The 24,222-nt window shown below is 47.8% G+C and overlaps 1 protein-coding gene across 3 annotated transcripts in view; it reads right to left on the bottom strand.

Moving 5' to 3' along the window:
- Positions 1 to 23,693: 23,693 nt before the first annotated feature.
- Positions 23,694 to 24,222, bottom strand: part of PAX2 (paired box 2) — an 82,349-nt gene continuing 81,820 nt past the window's right edge. For 2 of the 3 annotated variants that reach the window (XM_075424151.1, XM_075424150.1), the window contains exon 10: positions 23,758 to 23,834. In XM_075424151.1, coding sequence (XP_075280266.1) covers positions 23,758 to 23,834 — 77 coding nt within the window. Of the gene's footprint in view, positions 23,835 to 24,222 lie in introns of all 3 variants that reach the window. The other variant, XM_075424149.1, reaches the window with a different exon arrangement.

Here is a 24,222-nt window from a genome sequence, read left to right as displayed (position 1 = left end):
CGTTTTTAGAACGGCGCTTTACTAGCCACATGGCTAAGGAGGTGAAAGGATTAAAAAGGAGAAGGAAACCCTCAATCATCCCCAACATTTTTTGCTTCTGAGATTTTAAGGCTGACTTCCAAGTTGCTGAACGCTTGCAGCTTGCAGCCCGTGTTACTAGAGGGTTCATCAGCCAAATCCCACTTTTCACCCTGTGCTGTTGACTAAGTTAACAGCCTACAGAGGTACAGAGTCAGGTTGTCCTTGCAAGAAAAGGCACCAGCAGCAGCAGCGCTTCGGATAGCCCACACTGATCCCCTAGATTCACAGAGCATTTGCCCCTGCTTGTCAGCACTAGCTGTACGGCGAGGCCTGTGTCCTTGCTGTGCAGAGCTGTGGGTGGCGGTGGGCTGCACCCACTGAACCCCCGACTCCTCCTCGTGAGTCACCATCGCCTGCAGCACGGACTAGCTCCCCAACAGACAGTGGAGAGGTTGGAGGGTTTCACCCTGGGAGCTGATGAGCGGCTGGGTTCTAGCTTAGGCAGGAGAGTTGCCGCAGACTGCCAGGAGGTGATGCTTTGAGAAGAACGCGTGCTGCGGGGAGGAGGTGATTGTATGAGCGATGTCTGCGGCAGACCTGCAGCGCTGGGACCTGCTAACGGAGTTCCTCGGCCTGCAGAGCGAGCTCCCTGAGGACAAAGTACTGAACAAACTCATCACAGCAGAATACAGGGTGCTGCTGGAACGGGGGTGTCCCCTGGGGCAAGAAAACAGGAGCCCAAAATATCCTTTCATTCCACAGAGTGGGTTTTGTATTTATTGCCTTTTTAGTCACCAGAAATGATCAGTGTCTCCCTAAGAAACACTGTCACAGGACAACAGTAAATTTTATGAGCTGATTGTGATTAGGTCCTCTACTGTCAGAGCTATTTTGTATCTGATTTCTCCTGTCGTGCCTGCTCTGTGAAGGTATAGCTTACTTCTGGCACCAAGTAGGAACATTTTAAAATATTTATTTATCTGTTGTTTTGGTTATTTATAGTATTACAACAATATCCGAGTGACCTCAGTATTACTTGTGGTTTCTAGGCATTCGTGGTTCCCCTTACAAAGGAGTTGTAATCTAGTGAAAATTATGTTAATTGAATGTGCCATTCTGCATTTAGCTGTAACTTGAATTAGTTTGCTTGTAATGTGATCCCATTCTGAATATCTGAAATACGAGGTACTGAAAGGCCAACAAATGACAATTATATACCTAAGTTTCACTTTTAAAATTCATTGTTTTCCCCGTCACTTTTCTGATGAAGCACAGGAACACAAGGAACAGAACTAGCAGGGATCTCTGGGGCTACCGAGCCTGGTTTGTTTCCAGGGGAAAATGAGCGGGTTTTTCTGCCTAATGCTGTGCTGTAATGATCACACCAAGTGGAGGGGGTGGGTACGATTTCTGCACGCGTGCGAAGACTCGCACCGCGGGCAGTTAGAGCGAAGAGTCAGTGCTAAAGGTCACTGCAGACTGCACGTCCTGCAGATCAGCTAAAGCCGTCCTTGCCCGCGTACGTTACTCGTTAGCTGAAATAAAGGATTCTCTTCCTCTTCTCATGTGAAACTAAGGAACAGCAAACACTTTTCGTCTGAATTTCTCTATGAAATATTGGTTGCTAGCAAGAAATGAATGCTAAAAAGGGCACTTAAAGCCTGATTGAGAAGCACTGCTACAGTTGGTCTTGGAAGGGATTTGTCAGGATCCCGTGTGACTTAAATAGTCCTTTGTCAACTGAGTTTCCCAATCAGGCTGTATCTTCCACAACACACCAAGATTTATCCGTTACTGGGGAAGTACTGAGAGAGTGGAGTCATGAACAGAGATACAGATAAATACAGGTTGTCATTGGATCAGATGTTTGCTTCCTCGCTCTTGTTCAAGATGTGCTTGTTAGAGAGATTGTTGGGTCTCAAGGACAGAATAGATATCTGCCCTGGCTTGTGTACAAGACCTTTCTTTTAAGGAAACTGGCACAGTTACTCCCATTTGTCCATGGTGCTGTAAGGTGGTTGTGGAGTTGCGATCGTGGAAGTTTGCCTCTGGGGTTGGGGTGGGTGCAAGGGAGCAGTCTAGGATGTCCCTCCCAGGTGTTCTCCGAGCTTTGGAATGATTTGGCTGCTAGCTCCAAATCAGGAGGATACATTTTGTAGTTTGTGGCTCTAAACTAAATCTAATGTGCTGTCTGATGTGCTGGAGGGTCCGTCTGAACTGTGTACTGTAGCAGGCAGGGCAAGGATTTCTTAGAGGTGAAGGCAACAGCTTTTTGCCAGGACAGAACTGCAGTGATTCACCAACTCAAACCTCTGTAGTTCATGTGTCCCTATTCTGCTGATAAGCATGGAGGGACGCGTGGGTGTTTAGAGAGTTGCCTGGGGAAGAAATGCACTTCAGCCCTGGATCTGAACACTCCCAAAGGCTGGGAAAATCCAGACCTGGAATCCAAAACTTTGAAATATAGCTCTGTGTTCCAGAACGCTGGAAGTGTTCTGACACTGCAGCTCCTCGCTGGACACCAGTAATCACGTGCAGAGGAAGAGATGTTTCTTCTTCACTCGGCCGCTTCAATCAGGCGAGTCGCTGATGGGAGGCCTGAACTCTGCAGCGCTGCTGCAACACCACCAGTCCCAGGATCTCTTTGCGTTCTTCAGCTTTTGTATGGAGGATGAAGCTTTGGTTCTACTGACCCAGTTGGAAAATACATGTCATGTTGTATTAAACTAGATGCATCCCGTTGTTTTCCAGCCAGACAAGAGAATGTGAAAAGCAACCCATGGATCATTTATAAATCTCTGCCATATGGTGGAGATATATTTCTGTCTCTTGTTTAAAGATGGATATATATCTGAGGACCTATCTTGATGTCTTCTGGGTGGGAAGTGAGTATTTTCAAATCTTAAAGCCACAGCAGGGTGGAGAGGGGAATGGGGTAGCAGAGCACTGGGGTGGACTGCTTTGGGAGGCTGTGGAACTTCCGTCGTTGTTCTTGGAAACAGGCTAGGCAAAAAGGTTTAGAAGTACGCTAATGACGGCTGATCCTGCCTTGGCAGAAGCACGGTCTGGACGATCTCCTAGGCCAGCTCCAGCCTTATTTTTTGTGATTCTGTGAAAGGATAGAATTGTTATATTAAGATTATTGTATTCTTATAATTGTTGTTGTTGTTGTTGTTATTTCTGTTACTGCCATTCAAGGAGCACTTCTCCGAGCTCAGAACTTAGCATCGCCTGGTGCTGCAGTCGTGTGCTAGAGAAAGGTGGTCCTGCCCTCCGAGAGCTTATGAGCATGAGTCAAAAAGCAAGGGCTGGTGTGGACAGCTGAGGGAATAGAGCAAGGAGCAGTGCGACGCTATTGATCAGCAGGACAGGCAGCACTCATAATACATCAGCAGCCTAACTGCTGTCAGATTTTTGCAGGCATCATGGCTAAGGAGAATTTGAAGGAGGATAATGAGGAAGCTCTGCAAATGAAATCTCCAGGCTCCCACCACGTCCGCTCTGGAGCCAGGCAGTGGCAGGCCGATGGTTTGCCTCCCACTCCTGACTGTTCTGTGTCCCTGCCCGCCGCTGCCCACTCTCGCCGAGGGCACAGCGGTGCTCCGGCAAACTTGCTTCCAGCCTGCATTGTGGCAGGATGGCAGGAGCCGGAGCCAGGATGAGGCCTGGCCCTCTATCCCACACGCTGTGGGATCTCTTCCAGTGACAAGAAGTAAAGTTGATGAGTCTGTATCGAGACAGTGAAGTGACCCCCGTGCTGCTCCACATAATTAATAAATAAAGCACTGGGGGAGTTTTTGCCATGCCGGCTGCTATGACAGGGCTGTCTACGGTGCACTTAAGCATTAAATGACCAATTTCTGTCAGACTAACTTCCCAAGCCTCTCTCTCTCTCTCTCTCTCACTCACAAAGCTAGCTTCCTCGCTCCCTGCACTTGGAGTTTTTCAGCAACTGATGGCTCCTGGTTCATTTCTGTGGAATTAATTGGTCCCTGAATGAATTCTGTTGACAGGGCAATTTATCATGTGTTTGGGTTGACAGTGTTGGATACCGGTAAAGGGGGGGAGTGGTGTGTGAGTGGGATGAGGGGAGATGGACAGGGTGGGGGTGGGTGGGAGGATGAAGAAGAGGAGGAGTAGAGGAAAGGGGAGGTGGACGAGGAGGTTGTTTAAAAAAATAAAATGAAAGAGAGAGGAAAAATTCTGTTTCTTTTTGGCTTCCTCCAGTCCAACTCAGTGTGATGGATAATGCACAGGAGGAATGGGGAGAAGAAGGGGGAGGGAAGGGAGTGCCGCTTGTCTCAAGAAGGGAGTCAGGATGCTTGCTGCTTTTCCACAATTTGCACCATCGCTGGGAATAAAAAAAAAAAAAAAGAAAAAACCCCCAACAGTAAAAGCAATAGTTGTTGTGTGGTGTCTCTGGGGCTCAGCCAGCAGCCTCCATATGTAATGCCTGCATCTCTACTTCTCTCTCATACCAAAGTGAGTAAGAAGCTAGGGACAAGTCTGGTTAACCCTCAAAATGCTGCTATGTGCCCACGTACTGTTTCCGTAGGTAGGGTGGTGTCCAGCACCTCGCCATGCATGGCTATCTGCCATTGTGTCTACTAGTCAGTAACATCCAGGAAGGAATCCCATCTTACAAAACAGCGTCAGTGATTTGGGTTCCCAGTTTCCCCTCAGCACGGGTCAGAAAGGGGTGTCCGGTCCCATCTGTGCCTTTGGTAATCTCAGGTTACATCATTTCACATCGTCCAAGATAGGGGCAATGAGAGACTTCCCAATATAATTAAAATGACATTGCAGTTACATTGTCATTGAAATGTCGTGACTCTGGCTTGTGGGTTCAGTTTCTAGTCAGCGCAGTCTAGATGATCATTTTAGTCCCTCTGGCTTCACAGCTCCTGGATGCAGAAATGCGGCTATGTGTGCACACGCATGTGCTGCGGCAGGGATAACGCTGAAACCAACCAAAGCCAGAAAGAAATTCAGTTTGAATGAAACAAAAGTATTTGTATAGAGATTAAACAGATTTTTTAAATTGTGTATTTTCTAGGAATCTCTGAGTGACCTAAAGAGAGTGTATTAAAGACTTGATCAGAGGGTGGTACGGCTGTGAAAGGTTGGCTGCATGCACGTGCGGACGATAGGCTCCATTAGGGTCATCTTCACCTCTTTCTCCTCCTCCAGCCTTCCCTACACTGAGAGTGGAATGTTCCAAAATAATCAATGCTGAGATCAGTGGAAGAGTTACCAGTAGCTTTGCTGATCATCTCACTGGGAGCAGCATTAAGTCGGAGCTCAGCATTTCTGAAGCTGCCGTCCCAGCCCTTAGCTGTGGGGCAGTGGGACCTGCCTTCGCTTCTCGGAGCACTGTGGCTCAGTTTACCAGCGTTCAGTCATCGCCTTGGTCTTGGCACCAAAGACTTCGTCAGTCCAGCTGACAGAACGAGTGCCCATGGAGTAAATAGCCTGGAGGCAGAACTGAACTGGAGTGGCAAGTCCCACACTGGGGGTGGTGAAACACGAGGGGTGTCGTGGTAGATGGTCTCTCTCTTATTTTGTTCAGTCAGATATAATGTAAATGCAAATATAATTCTCATCTGGTAAAAGTGGTGAAACTGAGCATCGAGGACTGCTTGTTTATGGTTGTCTTTGCATGGTTGTTTTTACCCTGGGTTGGGTCAGGCCTCTAGCCTGCATCCTACCTGAGAACATCTGAGCATCAGATCTTCTAGAGTGCTCAGAAGGAGCAGGTTGGGTGAGGAGACGCAGGAAGCGGGGAGCTGGCACAGTCAGACTGCAGGATTTGAGGCAGAATTTTGCAGGGCCCCCAAGTTTCCTGCCAGTTAGGAAGCCAGGTAAGGTTACTGCACTAGGAGCAGGCGTACAGGAAAAGATAGCATGCAGAGGCATACTGGGTAGAGGGAAGATTTATTTTTAAACACTTTTATTTTTCTTCTCATGGTACAATTACTCCAAGGAAATGGTGCGGCAGCTCCTTCTCAAGGCTTTTGTAACAGGTTTCCATTGTAGTTGCTCAGGTAAATAAAGCTGAGACTCGTCTGTAGTGCAGGGGATCAAACCTAGAAGTAATCCCATTAGAGACGAGTGGACCCAAACTAACAGTTGTGACTTCAGATAGCAGGTGTAAGGAGGAAACACAGGAGTGTAGCCAGTGGGATCCGAATGTGGAAGTTGTTTGGGGTGAGGACCTGCTCTTTGTTGTAGTTTAAGAAAACAAACAAAAATATGTGTAGGAACTAAGATACATAAATTGACGATGGTGGCAATAATAACTGAGCAGTTGTTCTGCACAGAAGTCATGCAAACGGATAGAGCTTGACCAGAAATCTTGGGAGAGGTGTGTGGTTCTTGGAAAGGACCGGTGTGAGCTGGGGGCATCCGTGAAGGGAGAACCCCCTGGTTACAACCCCACAGAGCAGAGACGGCGCTGACTGCGAATGAGAGGGTGCTTGCATAGGAGCTGAGTGTCTTTCCATAAAGAGGGCCTGCACACAGAGATATGAAGCGTAAGTACAGGAGATTTATAGAGGGTTTTTCTCCTCAGTAGAAACAAGATTAGTAGTATTACAGTTTACAAATAAGAACCAAAATGAAGAACGCGCAGTTAGGTAGCAAAGGCTCTGCAGCACAGTATACAAAGATCTGCCAAGCTTCAGCAGCTGTGAGTTGATAGTAGGTAAATTCAGCCGGAAATAATGTGCGTATTTCCAACAGTGCAGGTAATCACCTGTCAGCAGATTTTAGCTAGGGTTCAGTGTATTTTCCAGCACTCGAACCTTTATACTTGGTAGCAAACGTTCCTCAGAAACAGATTGCCCCAGCTCAAGCCCAGCTATTGGACCCGCAGCAGGAATTAATCCAGAGCAGCCCTGCGGGCATCTCAGACCAGAGGCCAGACAAGATGATCGCAGTGCACCAGCCGTCTCCTCTGGGGTAGCTGCGGCAATGAGCTTGAAAACAGCTATCTTGAAAGTCAGTGTCTGGCTCCGGTTTCACTTACACACTGCTTATGGGAGTGTAACTCTCTTGACTTCAGACCTCTGACTGACAGTGGTGGATACAGAAGGCAGGTCAAGCTTCTGAGGAAAATGGTTATGCTCAGGCGGTCCCGAGCCAGTCAGGTGAACATGACGTAGGATGCAGTAATGGAGTAAATGGGCGTGTTTTCACTTATGTCACTGAACCTTTGGGACAGAAACACAAACATTTTTATTTAAAAAAAGAAAAATCCCTAAAAATAGAAAAGAGAGACTAAAACCTGAACAGTGCAAATCTTTCTGTATTGTGAAATAGAGATGAAATAACTCCTGTGGTTAAAAGGGCAATGATCAAAACTGAAGTCTGCATAAAATAGTGGAGACGCAATGGACCAAAATAAGCTCCAAGCAGGTTGCATTTAGAACTAACCAGGGTACAACAGGTAGCTAGCTAAGACGGCAAGACAGATGACTTAAAAATTATTCAATATGCAGCTCCTGCAGCAGTGGCTATGGTTAGAAATGTAGGCCAGAGTGGCCAGCTGAGTTTCCTTGCTTTTAGTGCTAAATCTGTGGATTTCAGAGTGTAGGATTTATAAGACTGGGCCAGGCTTGTGTTTTATCTGGTCTACCATCTCTAGCAGTAGTCTCAACAGATTCTTAAGAGGAAGGCAGAAGAACTGTGCGGTGAGCAGACATGTGAAGCATCTGCGGCTTGTTGGGAGCTCAAGCAATCTGCAGGTTGGCTTAGTCCCAGAGATGTTCACGTCTTTCCAGAATCCTTGCTGACTGCTCATAATGCTGGATTTTTTAATTTTTTTTTTATTTATAAAGCTGTCCAGTCTTTTCTGGAATCTTGGTAACTTCCTGTGGTTACAAATTCAGCTGGTCAAAATGCAAACTGTTGGGGAAAAATTTTAATCAGCTTTGAATTTGCTACTTTGTAATCTAATGAAGTGTCGTCTTTTCCTTGTGTTCTTGTGACCTGCAGGGTCTGGTTCTGCTGAGGAAGCCTCTGGCTTGCCTTCACAGGGGAGTGTTCAGGAGCCATTTTGATGAATTCCAATTAAGAGTCTTCCTGACACCAGGGGATGCAGAGGTCAAAGAATGCCCTGAGCAGCACAGCAACAGACCACAGGGAGCACAGACAGAGGTAAGAAAATGGCATAATTGTAAAACAGAACAGAAAATTCCTGAAGACGTGAAAGGGATTTAAATTTGGAAGGATCTTTGAGCCAATGGTTCAGCTAAGATTTCTGTCCGGAGCCCAGAAGAACTTGATAAAGATTCTTGTATACTTGGTGGATAAAATAACAGTGATAATGCTTTGCCTCGTTATGTAGTGACTTTGTGGAAAGTTGTAGGTGGTCTGATCAGAAACAAGAGCTTTTTGTAGTTATGTGAGACGTGTAAGGAAGAATTATTGTGGTCACTTGAAGATAAGAGATCCCTGAGCGCCTTCTGTGTGCTTCTGATTCCAGCTGAAGCTGGAGGAAGTCTGTTGCTCCTCAGGATCCTAGCAGAGGTGTTCTAAGACACAACACCGGTGCCCGATCTTGGGAGAGGAGCAGGAGACCTCAGTGTGTTGCTGGAGATGGCCCTAGTCTGCGTAGCAATTTGTGTTTAACCAGCTCCCTCGATGGCTGGTAAAAGGCAATCCAGCCAGTCAGGAGCCGAACCGACAGATTCTCGCTGACATCTGTAGGGTTGGTCTCTGTCCCTAGCGCAGCACAAGTAACTTGTCATACCCATCTTGTAGCTTGAACTGAGCTAGACAGGAGCTCTCCTATGAGTCTGAGGGACTCGCCCTCGATGTAGATAAACATCTATCTGCCTGTAGGGCTGAGAAAAGGTACTGACCTCAGACAGAAAGGTAAAATCTCATTGCTCGAGTTGAGGACTGTCATTAATTGCATAAATAAGTTGGTTGCTGTTAGTATCGTGCATTTTCAAAACTGGAGTCATGCTGGAATTCACAGCAGAAACTACTGAGAGTAGTAGCCTACTACTTTGGCGGCTCAGAGAATAGCACAAAGGAGCTCTTTCGCACCATGTTTATTCCAGGGATGTGAAATTCTCCATGGAGGAGGTGTGGGTCGTGTTCACAAAAAGGTGATGACTAGTGCTTTTGTTTTCAGACGGTTTCCATCTCTCCTTCCAGTGACCATTTTCTTCTCTCTTTTGCCTCTCTAGTCTGGGCTGTATCTTAGGTGACTTGTTCAGCATTTGAATAAGAGATGACTGAGAAAAGCTCACTTGGGGAGAAAAAATATAATACAGTGGGATAGATGGCAGAAACGATAGTCGCTGCTTTGGCCCTGGTAACCAAAACTAGAATCCCGTCATTTTTTTCCAAGGTTGATCAGCTTAGGAGCAAGCCGTGTTAGACAGGCCACTGGCTAGTTTTGGGTGCCTAGGGAGAAACAGGGTCAGGAAAAACCTTCTCCTTCTTTGCTGAGCAAACCAGATGATCAGTTGCTTGCAAGTAGTTCATCACACTTTTGTCACTTTGGATGGGGTTAATGGGGCAAAGAGAGAGGACCTGCAGTCACAACACTTACGTCTCAGGAGACGGAGCAGAAGAAAGCATGCAGCTGTATGCTTTTTGTCAGTATGTATCTCCTCTGTTAGCAGCGCGGGGAATTTCAAACCGAGAAGTGTCTGTTTTGGCAAATTAAGAACATGAGAACCCTTCTGTTGTTCTGGAGCATAACCCAAACTTAGCAGCAAGATTGCCGCTGCCTTTTGCGGCTTCTGGTTGGCCGTTTGATGCGGGCTCTGATGCTCGCTGTTACAGGACACAGTTATGTACCGTGCAAAACCCACGTAAGCAGTTCTGTGCGTATGTAACCGAAGAATCCAGGCGCGACGTCTCTGTATGCTGGGTGCTGGCGCAAGGGAAGAGATGCAGCAAAGCTTTTGCTTTTGCTGTATTAAGGCCCTGGTAGTTCAGGGGTGACACAAATCTGGTACCTTTGCTGGTGTGTAACACGTTCAGAAGGAAGGGCTCCAAAAACCCTTGCCTCCTTTCCTGCCAGTCGCCTTTGAATGGAACACAGAAATGATGAAGCCCAGCCCTGCGATATAAGCACAGAAGCATCTGCCTTTGCCCGCCACATCCTTCACCATGGGTCCCAAATGTTGTGGTGCCTGCCTCTCTTCTGAGGGAACGGTTGGTGTCTGTGCTCAGTCTCGGTTTGTGAAGGCACACAGGTCTCAGTGAATAAAAATGGTATTGAATTTTTGCTTTAGCTGTATCAGCCAAGCAAAATACATATGAAGAGGTAAAACACATGAATAAACAAACAATAACTGGTCAAAACAGGCAATCCATACTCTAAGATAAAAGCAGAAACACACGCGGGACATCACCAGAGTGTTTCCCGGGAATGGTACTAAGTGGCCTTTCCCAAAAAAATATTTTGCTGTTTACAGTTTATTTTGTGGTAGCTCTTTGAGCCCTCTGGTGTGGGCCAGGAGCCCACTGTGCTGCCTGCTGTGCAGATACAAAGCAGTAAGAGAATTCCTGCTGCAGACAGTACTAACCTTAATCTAGTGAGAGCAGGCACCTGATGCAGACAGGAGGGGGAGCACAACGAAACAGTTGGATTTCAGGGTATAATTCAAGTCCCTTCTGATTTATAGCAAAACTTAAAAAGAAGTTGGATCCTAGCTGGTAGAACAGGGGAAGATTTTTTCCTAAAGAACTTAGAGAAGAGAATTTTCAAAGAAGGGCAAGTTAAAAATGAAGTCATTAATTAAAGCTCAGGTCTGACTGGACACAGAAAAAATGATGGATAGATTTTCAGGGATCTTAGCAACTGCTGTTATAAAAAAGCTCAGTGTGTTAGGTACAGTTGAGTGTCCCAAACACTCCTCAAAGTCCTCAGTAGAAATACTGAGCTGTACATATTTACAAGCCAAGCTCACATTTGGACCTTTTTGAGGAGGTGGTCACAAGCGTAGAAGAGCATGTGAGCCTTTGGAATATTCTGACAAAGGGGAAACGGAGGAGCAAAAGATTTTACAGCTCAGAACACTGGCCTGCTTCTTAGGGTTACTGGCCAGTGAATCCTCAGAGTATTGGGATGGGTATAAACCACGGAAGGAAATCTCACTCCACTCCCAGGTGCGTCTGCAATAAGCACAGACGCTCGTGAACTGGGAAGGTGCTGGGTGTTGGTGACTGGGGGAAGCTGAGGTGTTCAGTTAGATCCCTGAACGCGGGTTACATGTGAGAGAGCTGCTGTTGGGAATCCTGGCCAAGCGTCTCCCTGTATTAATAGCTTTATGGCTGTTCTTTGGGCTATTGGTGTGCTCCTGTGAGCTATCTGTCAGCACTTTCTTTCCACTGTGGAGTATCCTAAAAGTTTCTCTTCTATTTTGTCACAGCATTGTCCAACTAATTTGCTTAGACATTCTTTACATTATATGTATGTATTCCCCTGCCAGAAAAGGATGCAGCAGGTAGAAAACCTGTGATGAAGACTCGTTACCTTTTCTTTCATTTACTTTCTCAAGAATCTGGCAAACCTTTCAAAGTACGTGAGGTGGGTCTGAGCAGCCACCTCTCATCTCTTCCCAGAACGTGATTGCTTCCCAGCATCCTTCTGCTAGGGCTAATTGGTGGTGATCCCTTCGCTTCTGTTCACACCTGGGTAAAGGGCAGGAGGATCCAGCGTGCTGCCGTGGCTGGTGAGACCCATGTGTCGTTCCCTTTCTGCCAACGATCGGGGGAGCGGCACCGAATGACTCGCTTCCCCTCTCTGCCTTGTCTAACGATAAGTCAGCCGGTCAGCACAGGAATGATGTCTTGCTGCGTACCATGCCTAACGCACAGAGTCGTCGTCTCAGTGTCTCTAGGTGATCTTGTACTATGTTCAGAATCGCAGTACGTAAGGACTGCAGTGTTTTGTTTCCCTGTCTGTAGCCTGTGGCTACATCCCACACTAAGTGGCTCATCGAGTACCCCTTAAGCTGCCTGCTACAAGCGATCTTTTAGCAGTCTTTTCAAGACCCCAGACAATGATGTACAGATTGTATTTTGACCTTATGCGTGTAGCCCAGAAAACGTGTATATGAATGCTAACTAGCATCATCTGGGCAATGCTGTACTGGATTCATCTCTCCCATGAAAATCGGTTCTTTTTATGCCCAGTTTGGCACGTCTCAAACACACAGTAAGCAAGAATTGCTTCCTCCACCTGCAAGAGTGAGATGAGCTTAAATGTCATAAAGAGCTTTTTTGCTGTTTGTTTTTAAGCTCTTTGTCTTGTCTTTTTGAGTCTGTAATTGAAACTGGATGGTAGAACCAAATGAACTGACAGCTGGTTTAGGAAGGCTGTGATTTTCATCTCATACCATACATCCTGAATGAAGCAAAAGTGCAAAACTTTTGTGAGATTTGTGAGGCAGCTGTGAGAACTGGTCATGTACCGTATTCTGGTTTTGAGAGACCTGGCTGGCTACTGCACTGCCAAGACAATTACACTGCTACCTGCAAACAGCACGAGACACGTACAATGGCAGAGCTGGCCTGAGCAAAACAAAGGAGCAAGAGAAAATACAGGTGCCTGAGATGAGGTTTGTGACGGGGTGTTTAAGGGGCAGCACAAACCCATCATCCAGCAGCAGCTCTGTGGAAGAACACGTTACTTGAATGGTTCAGTGGCAACCTAATGCAAATATGCAAATGATTGCACTTTGAAAAATCAGGTTAAATTCTCTTTTTGAATGCAAAAGAAATAATTAATAAAAATTTGGCACCCGTCTTTGGGGCAGGCAGCACAGTTCGGAATTTTCCAGTGAAAACTGGACAAGTTGAGATGTCCCCTGAAGTCCGATCTCTCTGGGGATCGTTTCCACAGGTATCATCAGCTCCTCTCAAGCGCCATGGTATGAGCTATTGCTCTTTGCTGCCATTTTTCTTCCTCTTTTATGCCTTTATAAAAAATGCTTCTCTTGCCATGCCAGGCCTTGTTCAGTCAGTCTGCGATCCCCTCCCTTGCTAGCAGAGGGGTGGGAATGCACCTCTCGGCGGGTGACCAGAGCGGCAGGGTGCACGCAGCAGCCTGGGAAAGGGGTTTGCAGTGTGTCCCCTCCCCCCCGGCGGTATCGGGGCTGAGTCCCCCGAGCCCCAGGGATGTAGCGTGTCACATTTACCACTCCTGCTACACCCCATTAGCCACCAGAAAACCTGCACCGTTGAGGAAATCAAACCTTTCCCGTAAGATGTCAAAAAAACAGGTCCAGCACAAAAGGTGATGCCAGTTCCTCGCCTCTCTGCAGAGCCGTGAGGAAAGAGCCAAAGCTACAGGTCGTGTTGAAAGCGAGGAAGGCAAGCTCCCCCTTCCTCTGTCCCCATCCCAGCCCCCAGCAAGGCTCTGTCTCCCCGTGACTGGAGCCCCTCTGAGCAGGGTGCTGAGCCGGAGGAGTGACGGGTGCCTCCCGATATGCCCAAATGAGAAGAACCCATCGGAGGAGCCTGCCCAGCTTTTGTTGTCATCTGGCTTTGCTCGCAAAAGATGAGTTTGACTGACAGATGCATCAAGGTTCACAGTTTATTGGTTTTTGCAAAAGAGCCAGATCTGCCAATTTAGACAGGGGAGTGACACAAAACTTTCCATCTAAATGGACTAATTTTACCACAGGGAATTCCCAGGCAGAGCGCGCCAAGGCAGGCGCAGTCCTGTTTTATTTTTTAACAAGGACTGAATGACAAATATAAACGACAGTTCTAGGCTGACGGAACATCAGCATTTGACACTTCACAGGGGAGCAGTGAAATAAACAATAGGCAGAGAAATGGAATTAGAATCAGCTGAGAATCAGTGAGAGAGGGAGAGGAGGGCCTGATTCTCTACCAAATCATTTATAAAAGAGCAAACTGAATACTAAGTAGGCATAACAGGCTCACATCCTGGTTTATTAACGAATTTAACCTACCTAGCGTATTACACTTGTGTGATAGAAATGGATCGCTGGAGAAAGGTGGGTGGCAGAGGAGACCAACGCACAGGGAGCGGGAGCGTGCGAGGGCTTTCTGTTTGTGGGGGTGCAAACCTCTTGTGGTAATCCTACCCTGTGCCACTAATGGACTCTACAAAGTTAGAGAGCAAAAAGTATGACAAGTTCATTTAATTTCTCTCCTGTTCCCTCTGGCACATTGCCTGCAGAGTTCTGCCGATCCTCCTGTGTTCTGGCACTTGCTAACTTTTGGGTACCCAGCTTCGCAGCCTTGGCTCTGTTCCTTTACTGCTATTTTTGTCTCTAGGACTTTTCAATTTAAAACAGGCAATCCATGACATTTAAGAAGAATGATTCTGTGCGGAGTCAGTCTGGGGCTTCTGAGTGTGGACCGTGTCTGCCTGAGATAAAAGGTTGTCTCAGCTGATAGCGTTAGCAAGCTATTATCCTGTTTCTGCTCAGCTTTAACAGAGGCGCAGGATATATAAACTTCCCCGATGGGTTCGACAGCTAACTGTTTGTTAGCTAGACATCGCTTGGTAGAAATTTGGATTCCTGGATTTTATGTCATGCTCTGAGATTTGAAGCGTATCTAGAGAAGTGATTTTCAATCTTGTTCAATTAGCGAACAGTAAGAACAAAAAACAATCAGTAGAAGAATAGCTGCCAGTGTAGTGCATCTAAGTCCGTAAACTCACTTTTCTCAGTTACATTAAAAGCAGTTTCCTCAAAAATAAACTAGAGGTTTTAAAAGCATAAGTTAAAAAACTGCTGGTCTTGATGTTAGAGAAAGGGGCATGAAAATAAGGGTCTTTGGATTGATTTGCTTGTCAACGGTGATTTGACTTTCATGTGTGAGTCTGAGAAGTGCCCACGTGGAAGGTGGCTGATTCGCCGGGCGCTATGGCGAACCGCTGCTGGTGTGTCGAGGGGTGCCAGATGCAGGCTTGTGGGTGAAACTGCAGTCTGATGGAGGCTGACATGGAGGAAAAATGCTGCTTTCTTCCATACACAGAGGTACTATAGCTGTGTGACATTTCGCACTGTTCAGTCTGGCACCCTTTGGGCTGTCTGTGTAGGTTTTGCTCGTCTTCCTTTTGTAAGCATTCAACAGGGCGTGCTTGAAACTGGGCTCAGGCTGAGAGGTATGATGTTTGCAGGGTCTCACTGCCGGTGTGTCTCTCTAAAACAGGATGATACGTCGCCTTTTGAACAGGCACAGGGGCAAAGCCAGAGTAATTCTGATGCAAATAATATGTTTTGAAAGGAGACGATTTAGAAGCGAAGCCTTTTTTGTTATGTTTCATAACAGGAAGCTTATCCTTCAGCAAAGACTAGCGCGTCGCTCTTGGTGAGAGCCCGGCCATGCGTTGCACTGCGTCGAGACAGTCCCTTGCAGTTTTTCTCCCAGGGACGGGAGCCACAGGCGCGTTCAGCTTCAGCCGGTCGGCATTTACTTACAGACTCCGGCAGCAGAAAGTTGGGCTGCCTGCAGTGGAGGTGGACGTGTCCTCTGTCCTGAAGCCAGCGCTGCTGTCGGAGCAGTGCGGGGGCTGCGGAGAGCAGCAGAGGAGAGCGGGGCTGGAGGAGGTCCTCTGGGCAAGGGGGGAAAGGGGAGTGCGAGGAGGGCAGTGGTGCCCGAGCAGGGAGCGTGGGGTGCAGGATGGTCTCCCTGGTGAGCGTGACATGGAACAGGGGAGGGTTTATACCCGAGGGGGTACGGGGCAGAGAACAAGGAAGGGGGTTTGCAGAGGGTCCGTGTTTTCCACGCGAGGGGCGTGCCCGGGGCAGGAGAACTGGCAAGGCGTTGAGTGGGATCTCGAAGGAAGAGGTGGCAGGAGGCAGGGGTGTTGGCATGGGGAGTTCTCCTGCTGCGGGGATAAGGAACGGTGGGAAAAGGTCCTCTCCAAGCAGCTGCTGCACAGCGAATTTGCAGGTAGAGTTCCGAACCTGCAATGATAAACATGCTTTGAATGGGCAGCTTCCCCCAAAATGTCACACAGCAGAAGGCAGGAAAAAACCCAAGCCTTTGACAGGCGCTGGTATCAGACCAGCTCTGTCAGCCTTGCCAGGAGCTACAGGGCCGTTTCCAGGGCTTGTGGCATTTGAGCTGCTTCCCAAAGCACCAGGCCGCTGGGTCCCTGCAGTGCAGTGAGACGCTCACTTTGCACTAAAAGAAGTCAGCTGGTGACTCTCGTGATGGGTTGGGTACAATAAAGAACATAGCTGTAGATGTCTTGAGAACACTAAAATTAGAAGTCAAAAGTTCTTTTGTTTTTATTTTATATACATGTATATAAATATGCATATATACAAAATGGTATCTGCTGCTATATACAAATTACATGATTTCCAGTCAATCTCGTGATTTTTGTGTGCACTTGGTTCATGATTTTCAAGTACGAGGAGCTGGCAATAGAGGCTCTAACAAACTTCCTTCGCTTCACTGCAGACAGCTCCTGCATCACGTAAGTTAACTGTACCGAGGCCATTCCCGGCTTTTTTCTGAAGCAGAGAAGAGTTTACGTACAGACTGTTTACTATGCATATCTTCATTAACGGCTACGTGTTCAGTGAGCTGATCCTTCCCTTAATATTTTAAAGTCTTTTCCTTTGGATACAAACACCATTGTGTAGATTTACTAGATAATCGTTTTCAGGATCAATTTTTTTCCTTTCAGGCATTGGTGCCACGTTTGCTGTTCTTCCATCCTGGCCAGTCCCCAGGTCCTTACAGTTTTTCAGCACTGATTGTGTGTCCCGTAAATTCATCTGCTAGCTCGATTAATACCTTCAGATGTGTATTATCTTTCCTTGCCTACCCTCATTAAAGAATGTATTTATTTTTAAAGAAGGTTGTCATCACTTCTGAATGTTCAAACTTCTCTTTATTTTTCTTGTCAGAGTAATTATAAAGAGGATTTCTTTATTTAGTGTTGCATAATCTCTTACAATATCATTTTCCTCATTAGGAGACAGACTGTGGTGCTCTTTCTAGTTTTATCACACAGCATTTTCACACTGAGATCTCCCACTGATTATGCAGGGTTACTAAAGCAACATACTACTAGCTGGAATGCTCGAGATAGCTCTTTCGTGACCGTATTTCTTTTTGCAAGATACATAATTTACTGGAAGTTGCAAAAGTTTTGCTGTAGTTGAACTGTGAGGGAGACTTATGGAGGAATGTTGGGGTGCGGTTCTCTGGGCTGTATGAAGTGTGATGGAAATGGGGTGATCATGCTAGCTTCTATATCTTTCTTCTAAGGTTATTTTACCAGGATGAATTTTGAAAATCTGTTTTGCTTTCTTCCAGCGCGTCTGTCTGTTGATTCTTAGCCCGTCTTTCACCTCTGACAGCGAGTAGTCAGTTTAACATCCAGGATCTCATCTATTAATCCACTGCTTGGTTCTTATCACCTAAACTTCAGTAGAGAAGGGTCATTCTGACGCATGAAAGGTTTCAGAATTTTGGAATCCGGTTTTGTTCTGATTTCGAGCAGAAGCCTGTCCCTGCATCCCATCCCAGGCCCGCCTGTCGCGCAGGCACGGACCCTGGAAACGCGGGGTCTCCGACTGCAAGACAGTTGCCAGGCAGTTTTGGTGCCGTGTTGTGAAAATTGGATTGCTTTTACAGACTGTTTGGATTTCAGCAAATTGACTTTCACTTATGGAAAATGCCCTGCTGGAGGATTTTCAACCTATTCTGTTAATACTGCAAGGGAAAAATATAAACTGGAACAAAAGGCAATGTTTAAACTCTGACGAGCAAAAGCTGCGTGGAAGCATTTGATTTCATGACAGCACAGGCTTTCCTGAAGATACACATGCACCAGCAGAAAGTGTGGCCCGCTGTCATGAGCTTTCATGAGCTGTTGTGAAAATATTTTTAAATTACTAAAAATTGTAGAAGCAAAATTGATTTAGCCAAGCCTGACTCCTTGCTACATTTTTACCCCGCCTCTGTGACCTTAAACTGCATCTGACTTCCTGGAGAATTAATGCTTCACTGAGGAAAAATGGAGTGAATACCTCAGTATTTGGTATGTTTATAGCATACCTTGATATAGTGCCGAGCTGTCTGTTAGGCGGGCGATGAGTAGCTTGGAGAATGGGTTGTTAATGACTTTGCGTTTGGTGTTGCCCCCCGGTTGACCAAGACAGCTAGAGATTAAGCGAGAGCAAGCTGCAGTACACCACCAGGCTAACAGAATTCCTCTCGTGAAGCTAACAGCGAGGTAGCAGGGAAGAGGGGGTGAGAGCTGGGGGGTGTCAGCCCCCCTCCCTTTCCCAAGACCTCGCCCCAGCCCCCCCAGCGCTCTGATGGAGCATCGGGGCTGCGTCTGAGGACGTGGAATCCTCCGCGGTCGGGCCAGTGAGGAGACAGGCGCAGGGGAAGGGGACTCTGGGTTACCCCCATCTGTCTGACATTGCGGCTGCCCAACAGCGTTCTGATTTTCTGAACTCCCCAGGGACGCCCGCTGCGTTACGGATCGTTGGGAGACAGCTGAGTGAAATAGCAGGAGCGGGAGTCCTGCGGCAATGGGCAGGGGAGGGCTGGGGGCCGGTGGGGGCTCCGAGGCTGGACTGCGCTGTGAGGGGCTGCAAGCATGCGTGGTGCCTTGCGTCACGTGGTGTGGCGGTTGTTACAAGCAATCTCAGTGTTGGTTACACCGTGCCTGAAGGGTGCTAGGTGCACCGACGCAACGTCCTGGAGACCTCGGGGGAATCCACTGGAGAGGGAAGCGCTGAGGGAGAGAGCGAGGGAGAAAGGGAGGGAAAGAGAAACAAGCCAGAAGCCACAAAAATGACATACAAAAAAAAAATTGTTTTTATTTCTCATGTGCACAAGAAGAGAAAAGAAAAGAGTCAAACAGAACTGAAGTGATGAGGAAAAGCCAAGAGTGGCTGCAGCAGCCTAGAATGGATATGACCCTGGCACCGGCCCCCTCCCCTCTGCTGTCTCATCTCTGCTTGGCCTGAAGAGCATCCGCAGAGCTGCTTACAGCTGGGTTTGTTGTCAGTTCTGTAATTGTCACCGTTTGGTCCCTCCTTCCCGCTGTGCCAGTTTGCCAGCGTCCCGGGCCCAGCCGAGGAGCACGCTGTGGTGTTGGTGGGGTCCCTCAGATGCCCTTATTCTGTCAGTGCCGAAGGCGGCAGCTACGATTCTCATTTCTTTTCCAGAGGGGTGCTTTTCCTTAGGGACGAGAGGGTGGGGTTCAGCAAACCAAAAATTCCTTTAGGAAAATGTTTATGTGCATATATAATTATACACTGCAGAGGAGAAAGAGGTGCAGGGGTTTTTGCTTTCCTTTTGTTGTTTGTTTCACATCCTCACATTCGTGTTGCGATTAAATCTGAAGTCTTCCTCCGGATTTGAATCATCGCTACCGACGGGTCAGAAAGCATGCAGCCACAGCAGGGCTCATCGCCACCAACCCTCCCCAACAGATTTACAGGTCACAGGGGTGTAACAGGGCGGCAGCTTTAATGCATCTGCCCTGGGCAAACCTCCCCCCGTCCTGCCCCACACCCCGTCGGACCTAAAGGACGCAGGAGCTTCAGAGAACAGGACTTGAAAGTGCTGCCCAGTTTTGAATGCCACGGTCCCAGCTGCTTCCAGCGAAGCACAGCATTTGAGAACTCACGAGATTCTTCCCCCATGAAAAAATGGTGACAGGAGGAAATCCAGTCACACGAGATTTCTGCTGGGTCCATTAGATAAAGCAAACGAAGCAGCAGAGCTAAGAATGACAGGAGAAGAAAGGAATGAAGGGAGAGCTAAGGAGGAAGAATAAAGAAATTAAGAAGGATTTGTGAGAAAAAGGATGAGAGAGAAATGTAATGGAAACATTCATTATTATTCAGAATAATATTTAACACTTTGATAGAATTTTCTTTCCAGGATCTCAAAGCACGGAGCCAGTGCTAATGAATTCCGCTGCACATCGCCCCATGAACTAGGAACTATTGTTGCCTCCATTTTGCAGAAGATTGGAACTGAGGCATGGAGGGGACTGGACTTGGCAAAGGTTCTCCAGAGCCACGAGGAGAACCAGGGAGCTGGAGGTCCCAGATACCTGCTCTTGTATCAGTAACGCTGTTCCCTCTCAGGGTAGAAAAGTACATTGCGAATGAAGAATAGTAAAAGAGAGAGGGATAGAAATGGAATGGAAAGGAGGTGTGAGAAAGAAACGGGAGAAAGAGAAGAGACAGGGGAATGGAGGAGAGAGACGCGAATCATAGACTTCACTGGATTTTGCATAGTGATTCTTCCTCCAATTCTTTTTCATTTTTTTCCTGTAAAACTTTTTAAAGAAAATTAAAAAAAAAAAAAAGCCACCAACAACGAAGCAACTGTTGGCCTGTTGGGGAAGGGTTCCTTCCAAGGTTTGGCTGTTCCCTCAGGTTCTGGATTTGTGCTGTGCTTTATTGAACACATTGTTTTGTTTTCAGTGAGCACAACGAGACTTGCACAGTACAGACAGCGTGTTCCTTATCTACAGGATGAGACGAGGCTGTTTTAATAGCTACTATGATGAAGATGGAGATGAACTTATATACAAGAGGAATTGCCTTCACATTACACATATTATCTTCCTACAAAGCAGCAATTGTTTTTGCAAATAACATAATATTAAATAATTGGTAGAATTTTTGCGTTTCCTGCATAGTCCAGTCTAATGGAATCTATATGAATATTGATGGTTTTCTTCTGCGTAATATCACCACATAAATCCCTGTGTCAGCTACTAGACTTTAGCTATAATACTGCTTTACAATGCATCCACCGTCAATCAAAACAACCAGCACAAGAAACTCTTTGGCAAATGTAATTCAGTACATTCGCATGGGGGTCTACAGATGGCGGTGGAAGAGGATTAGACTGCCCAGTCCTTTGCGTAATTCTGCTCTCCTTTGAATTTTCCTGGTCAAACTACATGCTGTACTTACGGACTTTCCAGGCCAATCCAATGCCTGGTGGAAATCCTCTTTTACCAGTGGAGTTGCACCAACAACGGATTTGGCCCTCCGAGGGTCAAGTCAAGCCAGCCATGAGTGAGCCAGCCAAATCCTGCTTTCATACCCTAGCTTGTGTCTCAAGTTTAGCAGATCGCCATGAAAACACCAAGCATTTCTGAGCTGCTAGCTTCTCTCGAGGTGCCCCTGGGCTGCAGGTGCCAGGCTTGAGAGCCTCCTCGTCTCCGGCCTCCTCCGGAGGTTCTCCTTGGTGGTCCTGGGATTTGCTGCCTCTGCCCCGACCACCTGCCAAGTGACACCAGCAGAGCAAGGGCTGTACCAAGAGACTAAAAGGGAGACTTTCCTAACAGGGTCCAGCAACTGTCTGGTGTCTGTGGAGGAAAACAGGAGCGAGGAAAGTAAATTTTTAAAAATTACCCAGAATTTTCTTCTCGTATAGAATAAGATGAGATAAAGGGCCAAATTCTGGTCTCGGCGACAGTGTACCAACCCTGCTGTTTGCAGCAGGTTACTCAGAGGTAAGACATGCAGAATGACACTTGTAATAGATCAGGAGTAACCTCTCTGATTTTATTCTGTACAGGAACAGATTTTAGCTCTATATCTTCTGTGTAAACATCCCCCCCCCCCCCCCCCCTTCTCATTTGGGCATCCCGTTAAAGAAGACACAGACCTATAATCAGCTAGAGCCATGCAAGGGCTAAAAGTGTTAGGTGAAAGGGGCCTTTGGGATCAACGCAGCTGTTTACTGGTGATGGATTTCATACATACAAGTCAAACTTGGAGACAGAATACCGAGTCCACAACCGTATCTCCTCTGAGGCTGGGAACTTTGGATTTTATACATAAAGTTGGCTGTACAGATTGCTCCGCTGTTCACTTTTATGCCCTTCGGGGGTTTGATTCTCAATCCTGTCTTTGTCCGTGGACAGTAGCCCACGAGTTTTATCTGAAACCTCTCTAAAACACCAAGGATCTACTTTGGCAGGCTTGATGCCCTGGGGACAGACTAGAGCTGCCTTCGTGTTCTCTTTGAGTATTTCTTTAGGAAGTGTTGGTGCAAGGAACAGTTTATGAGTTTGCTGACGATACAGGAGTAATAAGCATTTCTATTGACAGTTAGCCTTTTGCAGAACAGTGTTTGCCAGTTACTTGGGAACCAGAAAGAGCAGAGCATCCCTAGAGAATCATCAGGTGAGCGCTTGGGATAGGGGGTAAATATTAGGGTGCACAATACAGGGTTGAAGATGCAAAGGTGGGGCTGTATGTTGGGACTGGCTGGTAGGATGCAGGCACATGGATTTGAATGGAGTCCCTATCAATTAGTGGGGTGGGTGTGTGAGCCGATGGACTGGGAATCGAAGGGGGCCCGTATAGCAAGACTGTAGTGGTTAGGAAATTGGGTGCTGGGCACAGACAATGGGGCGTTGTCACCAGTGGTGGGGGTCTGGAGAACGGGCGTTGGGCATACCTAACCTTGTGACAGTTGGGATGTGGGTGAAGGGAGTCGTCGCGGGCACAGGGGTTAAGGTGAAAGGAGCGACGGCTAAGGGCTAGGGAACCAAGCAGTAATCCCAGCCAATCCCGAATTTGTCCATCTCAGTCTCAGCTGTCCAGAGGGCAATCAGCGGGCCCACATGAAGCCTCACACTTTCCTTTCCACCACACAGCGCAGTTAGAGCGCAGCTGGGCTTGTTTTCTTTGTTTGCCAACCAGTGACATGGAAAACGTTTGTTGACTCAGAGTGCTTTTCTGTCGACTGATGTGTTTGGTAACTTTGTCAGATGTGACTTGTCCACACTGCTCCCCAGAGACAGGACCTGGGAGGGGGGGAGGAGGAGGAGGCGACAGGGGTGGAGCTGGCATCCAATCCTCTCCAGTACCGCCATCCCATTGTAGTGCAAAACAGAAAGGAAACAAAACCCTAGAGTGAAAGAGGAGCGTCAAACGTCTGCCGTTCAGGTGGCGGGGAGGGATGGGACTTGGAGTTTTATTTTTGTAGGGTTTTTTAATTATTATTTTGGTTTTTTTGTTGTTTTTGTTTGCATGGGTTTTTTAGAAAATTGGGGGTTTGTTCTTTTTTTTTTTTTCCTTTTTACAGACCTTCATGACAAAGCATAAAAACACAGATATATTTATATATCTATTTATATATTTCTTCATTTCGTCGGTTGGTGTGTAAATGCGGCTCCATCCTCCTGGCTGAGCTGATTGTGTGTCACAGCAGCGGTGGGTGTCAGTGTGAGGATCCTCCCAGCTCCGGCCTGCACCGCGGCCACGTGTCGGGGACGCCGCGCTGGGGCCGGGGGCGAGGCGCGCGGCAGCCCCTGGCCGGGCGCAGGTGGCTGCTCGGTCCTGGCCTTCGCCGCCCGACGCGCCGGGTCTCTGCACTGCCTGTCCCCTCTGCGCTGGGGAGCGGGGCGAGCGTCGCAGGCGCTGCACCTGTCGGAGTGTCCGCCATGGAAGAGCGCGTCTTTGGGGAACGGTGTCTTGGGAGCGGCGTTCTCCCCGGCTCCCCTGGCCCTTGCCGCTCCCAGAAGACGGGGGTCCGGCACGGCTCGCTGGGCCCCTCGAGTCCTGGCAGCGGCGGGGGGCTCTTCCCGGCACGGGCGGGGGTCTCAGTCTGCGTGGTGGGCGCTGGGCCCGGCACCTTCGCGGCGAGGAGGAGGGAGCGGGGAGCAGAGGGGGTCTCCTCGCCGTCCCCGGGGCGGGCGGAGGTGGTCAGACAGGTACAATGTGGAGGCCTAGGCTGTCGCCCTGCAGTTTCATGTGGTTTCCATGGTAACTAGTGGCGGTCATAGGCAGCGGCAGCAGCGGGAGGTGCGGAGCCCCGGGATGTGGCACTATAATAATAAGGGGAACCTGAAAGTTAACACAGGAGAAGAATGGACTGGTTGAAAGGACAAACAGTAAAAAAAAAAAATAAAATAAAATAAAAAGTAAAACAATCAAACGAAGAACAGAAACAAAGGAGAACTGAAAAGGAAAGGAAAGGAAAGGAAGAAGGAAAAGGAAAGGAAGCCAAGGAACGAACTTGGGGACTCAGAATGGGAGTAGGCAAAGGCAGTGGGCGGCAGCCAGCCAAGGGCCAGGTTTCAGTGGCGAGATGCTGCTGCGGCCTCTGCCTCTGAAGCCCCTCTACCGCTAAGAGATGCTTCTGCTCCTGCTGACCATCGACAAGCTGCCGAGAGGGAAGCCTGTGAGCACCGCAGCACAAACGCCTTGCACCCATCCGCAGCCCCAAGGCAAG

Source organism: Opisthocomus hoazin, chromosome 6 (assembly GCF_030867145.1).
Source record: "Opisthocomus hoazin isolate bOpiHoa1 chromosome 6, bOpiHoa1.hap1, whole genome shotgun sequence".
NCBI lineage: Eukaryota > Metazoa > Chordata > Aves > Opisthocomiformes > Opisthocomidae > Opisthocomus > Opisthocomus hoazin.
Note: the sequence above shows the minus strand (reverse complement) of the source record. Positions and strands in the feature narration are given on the sequence as shown.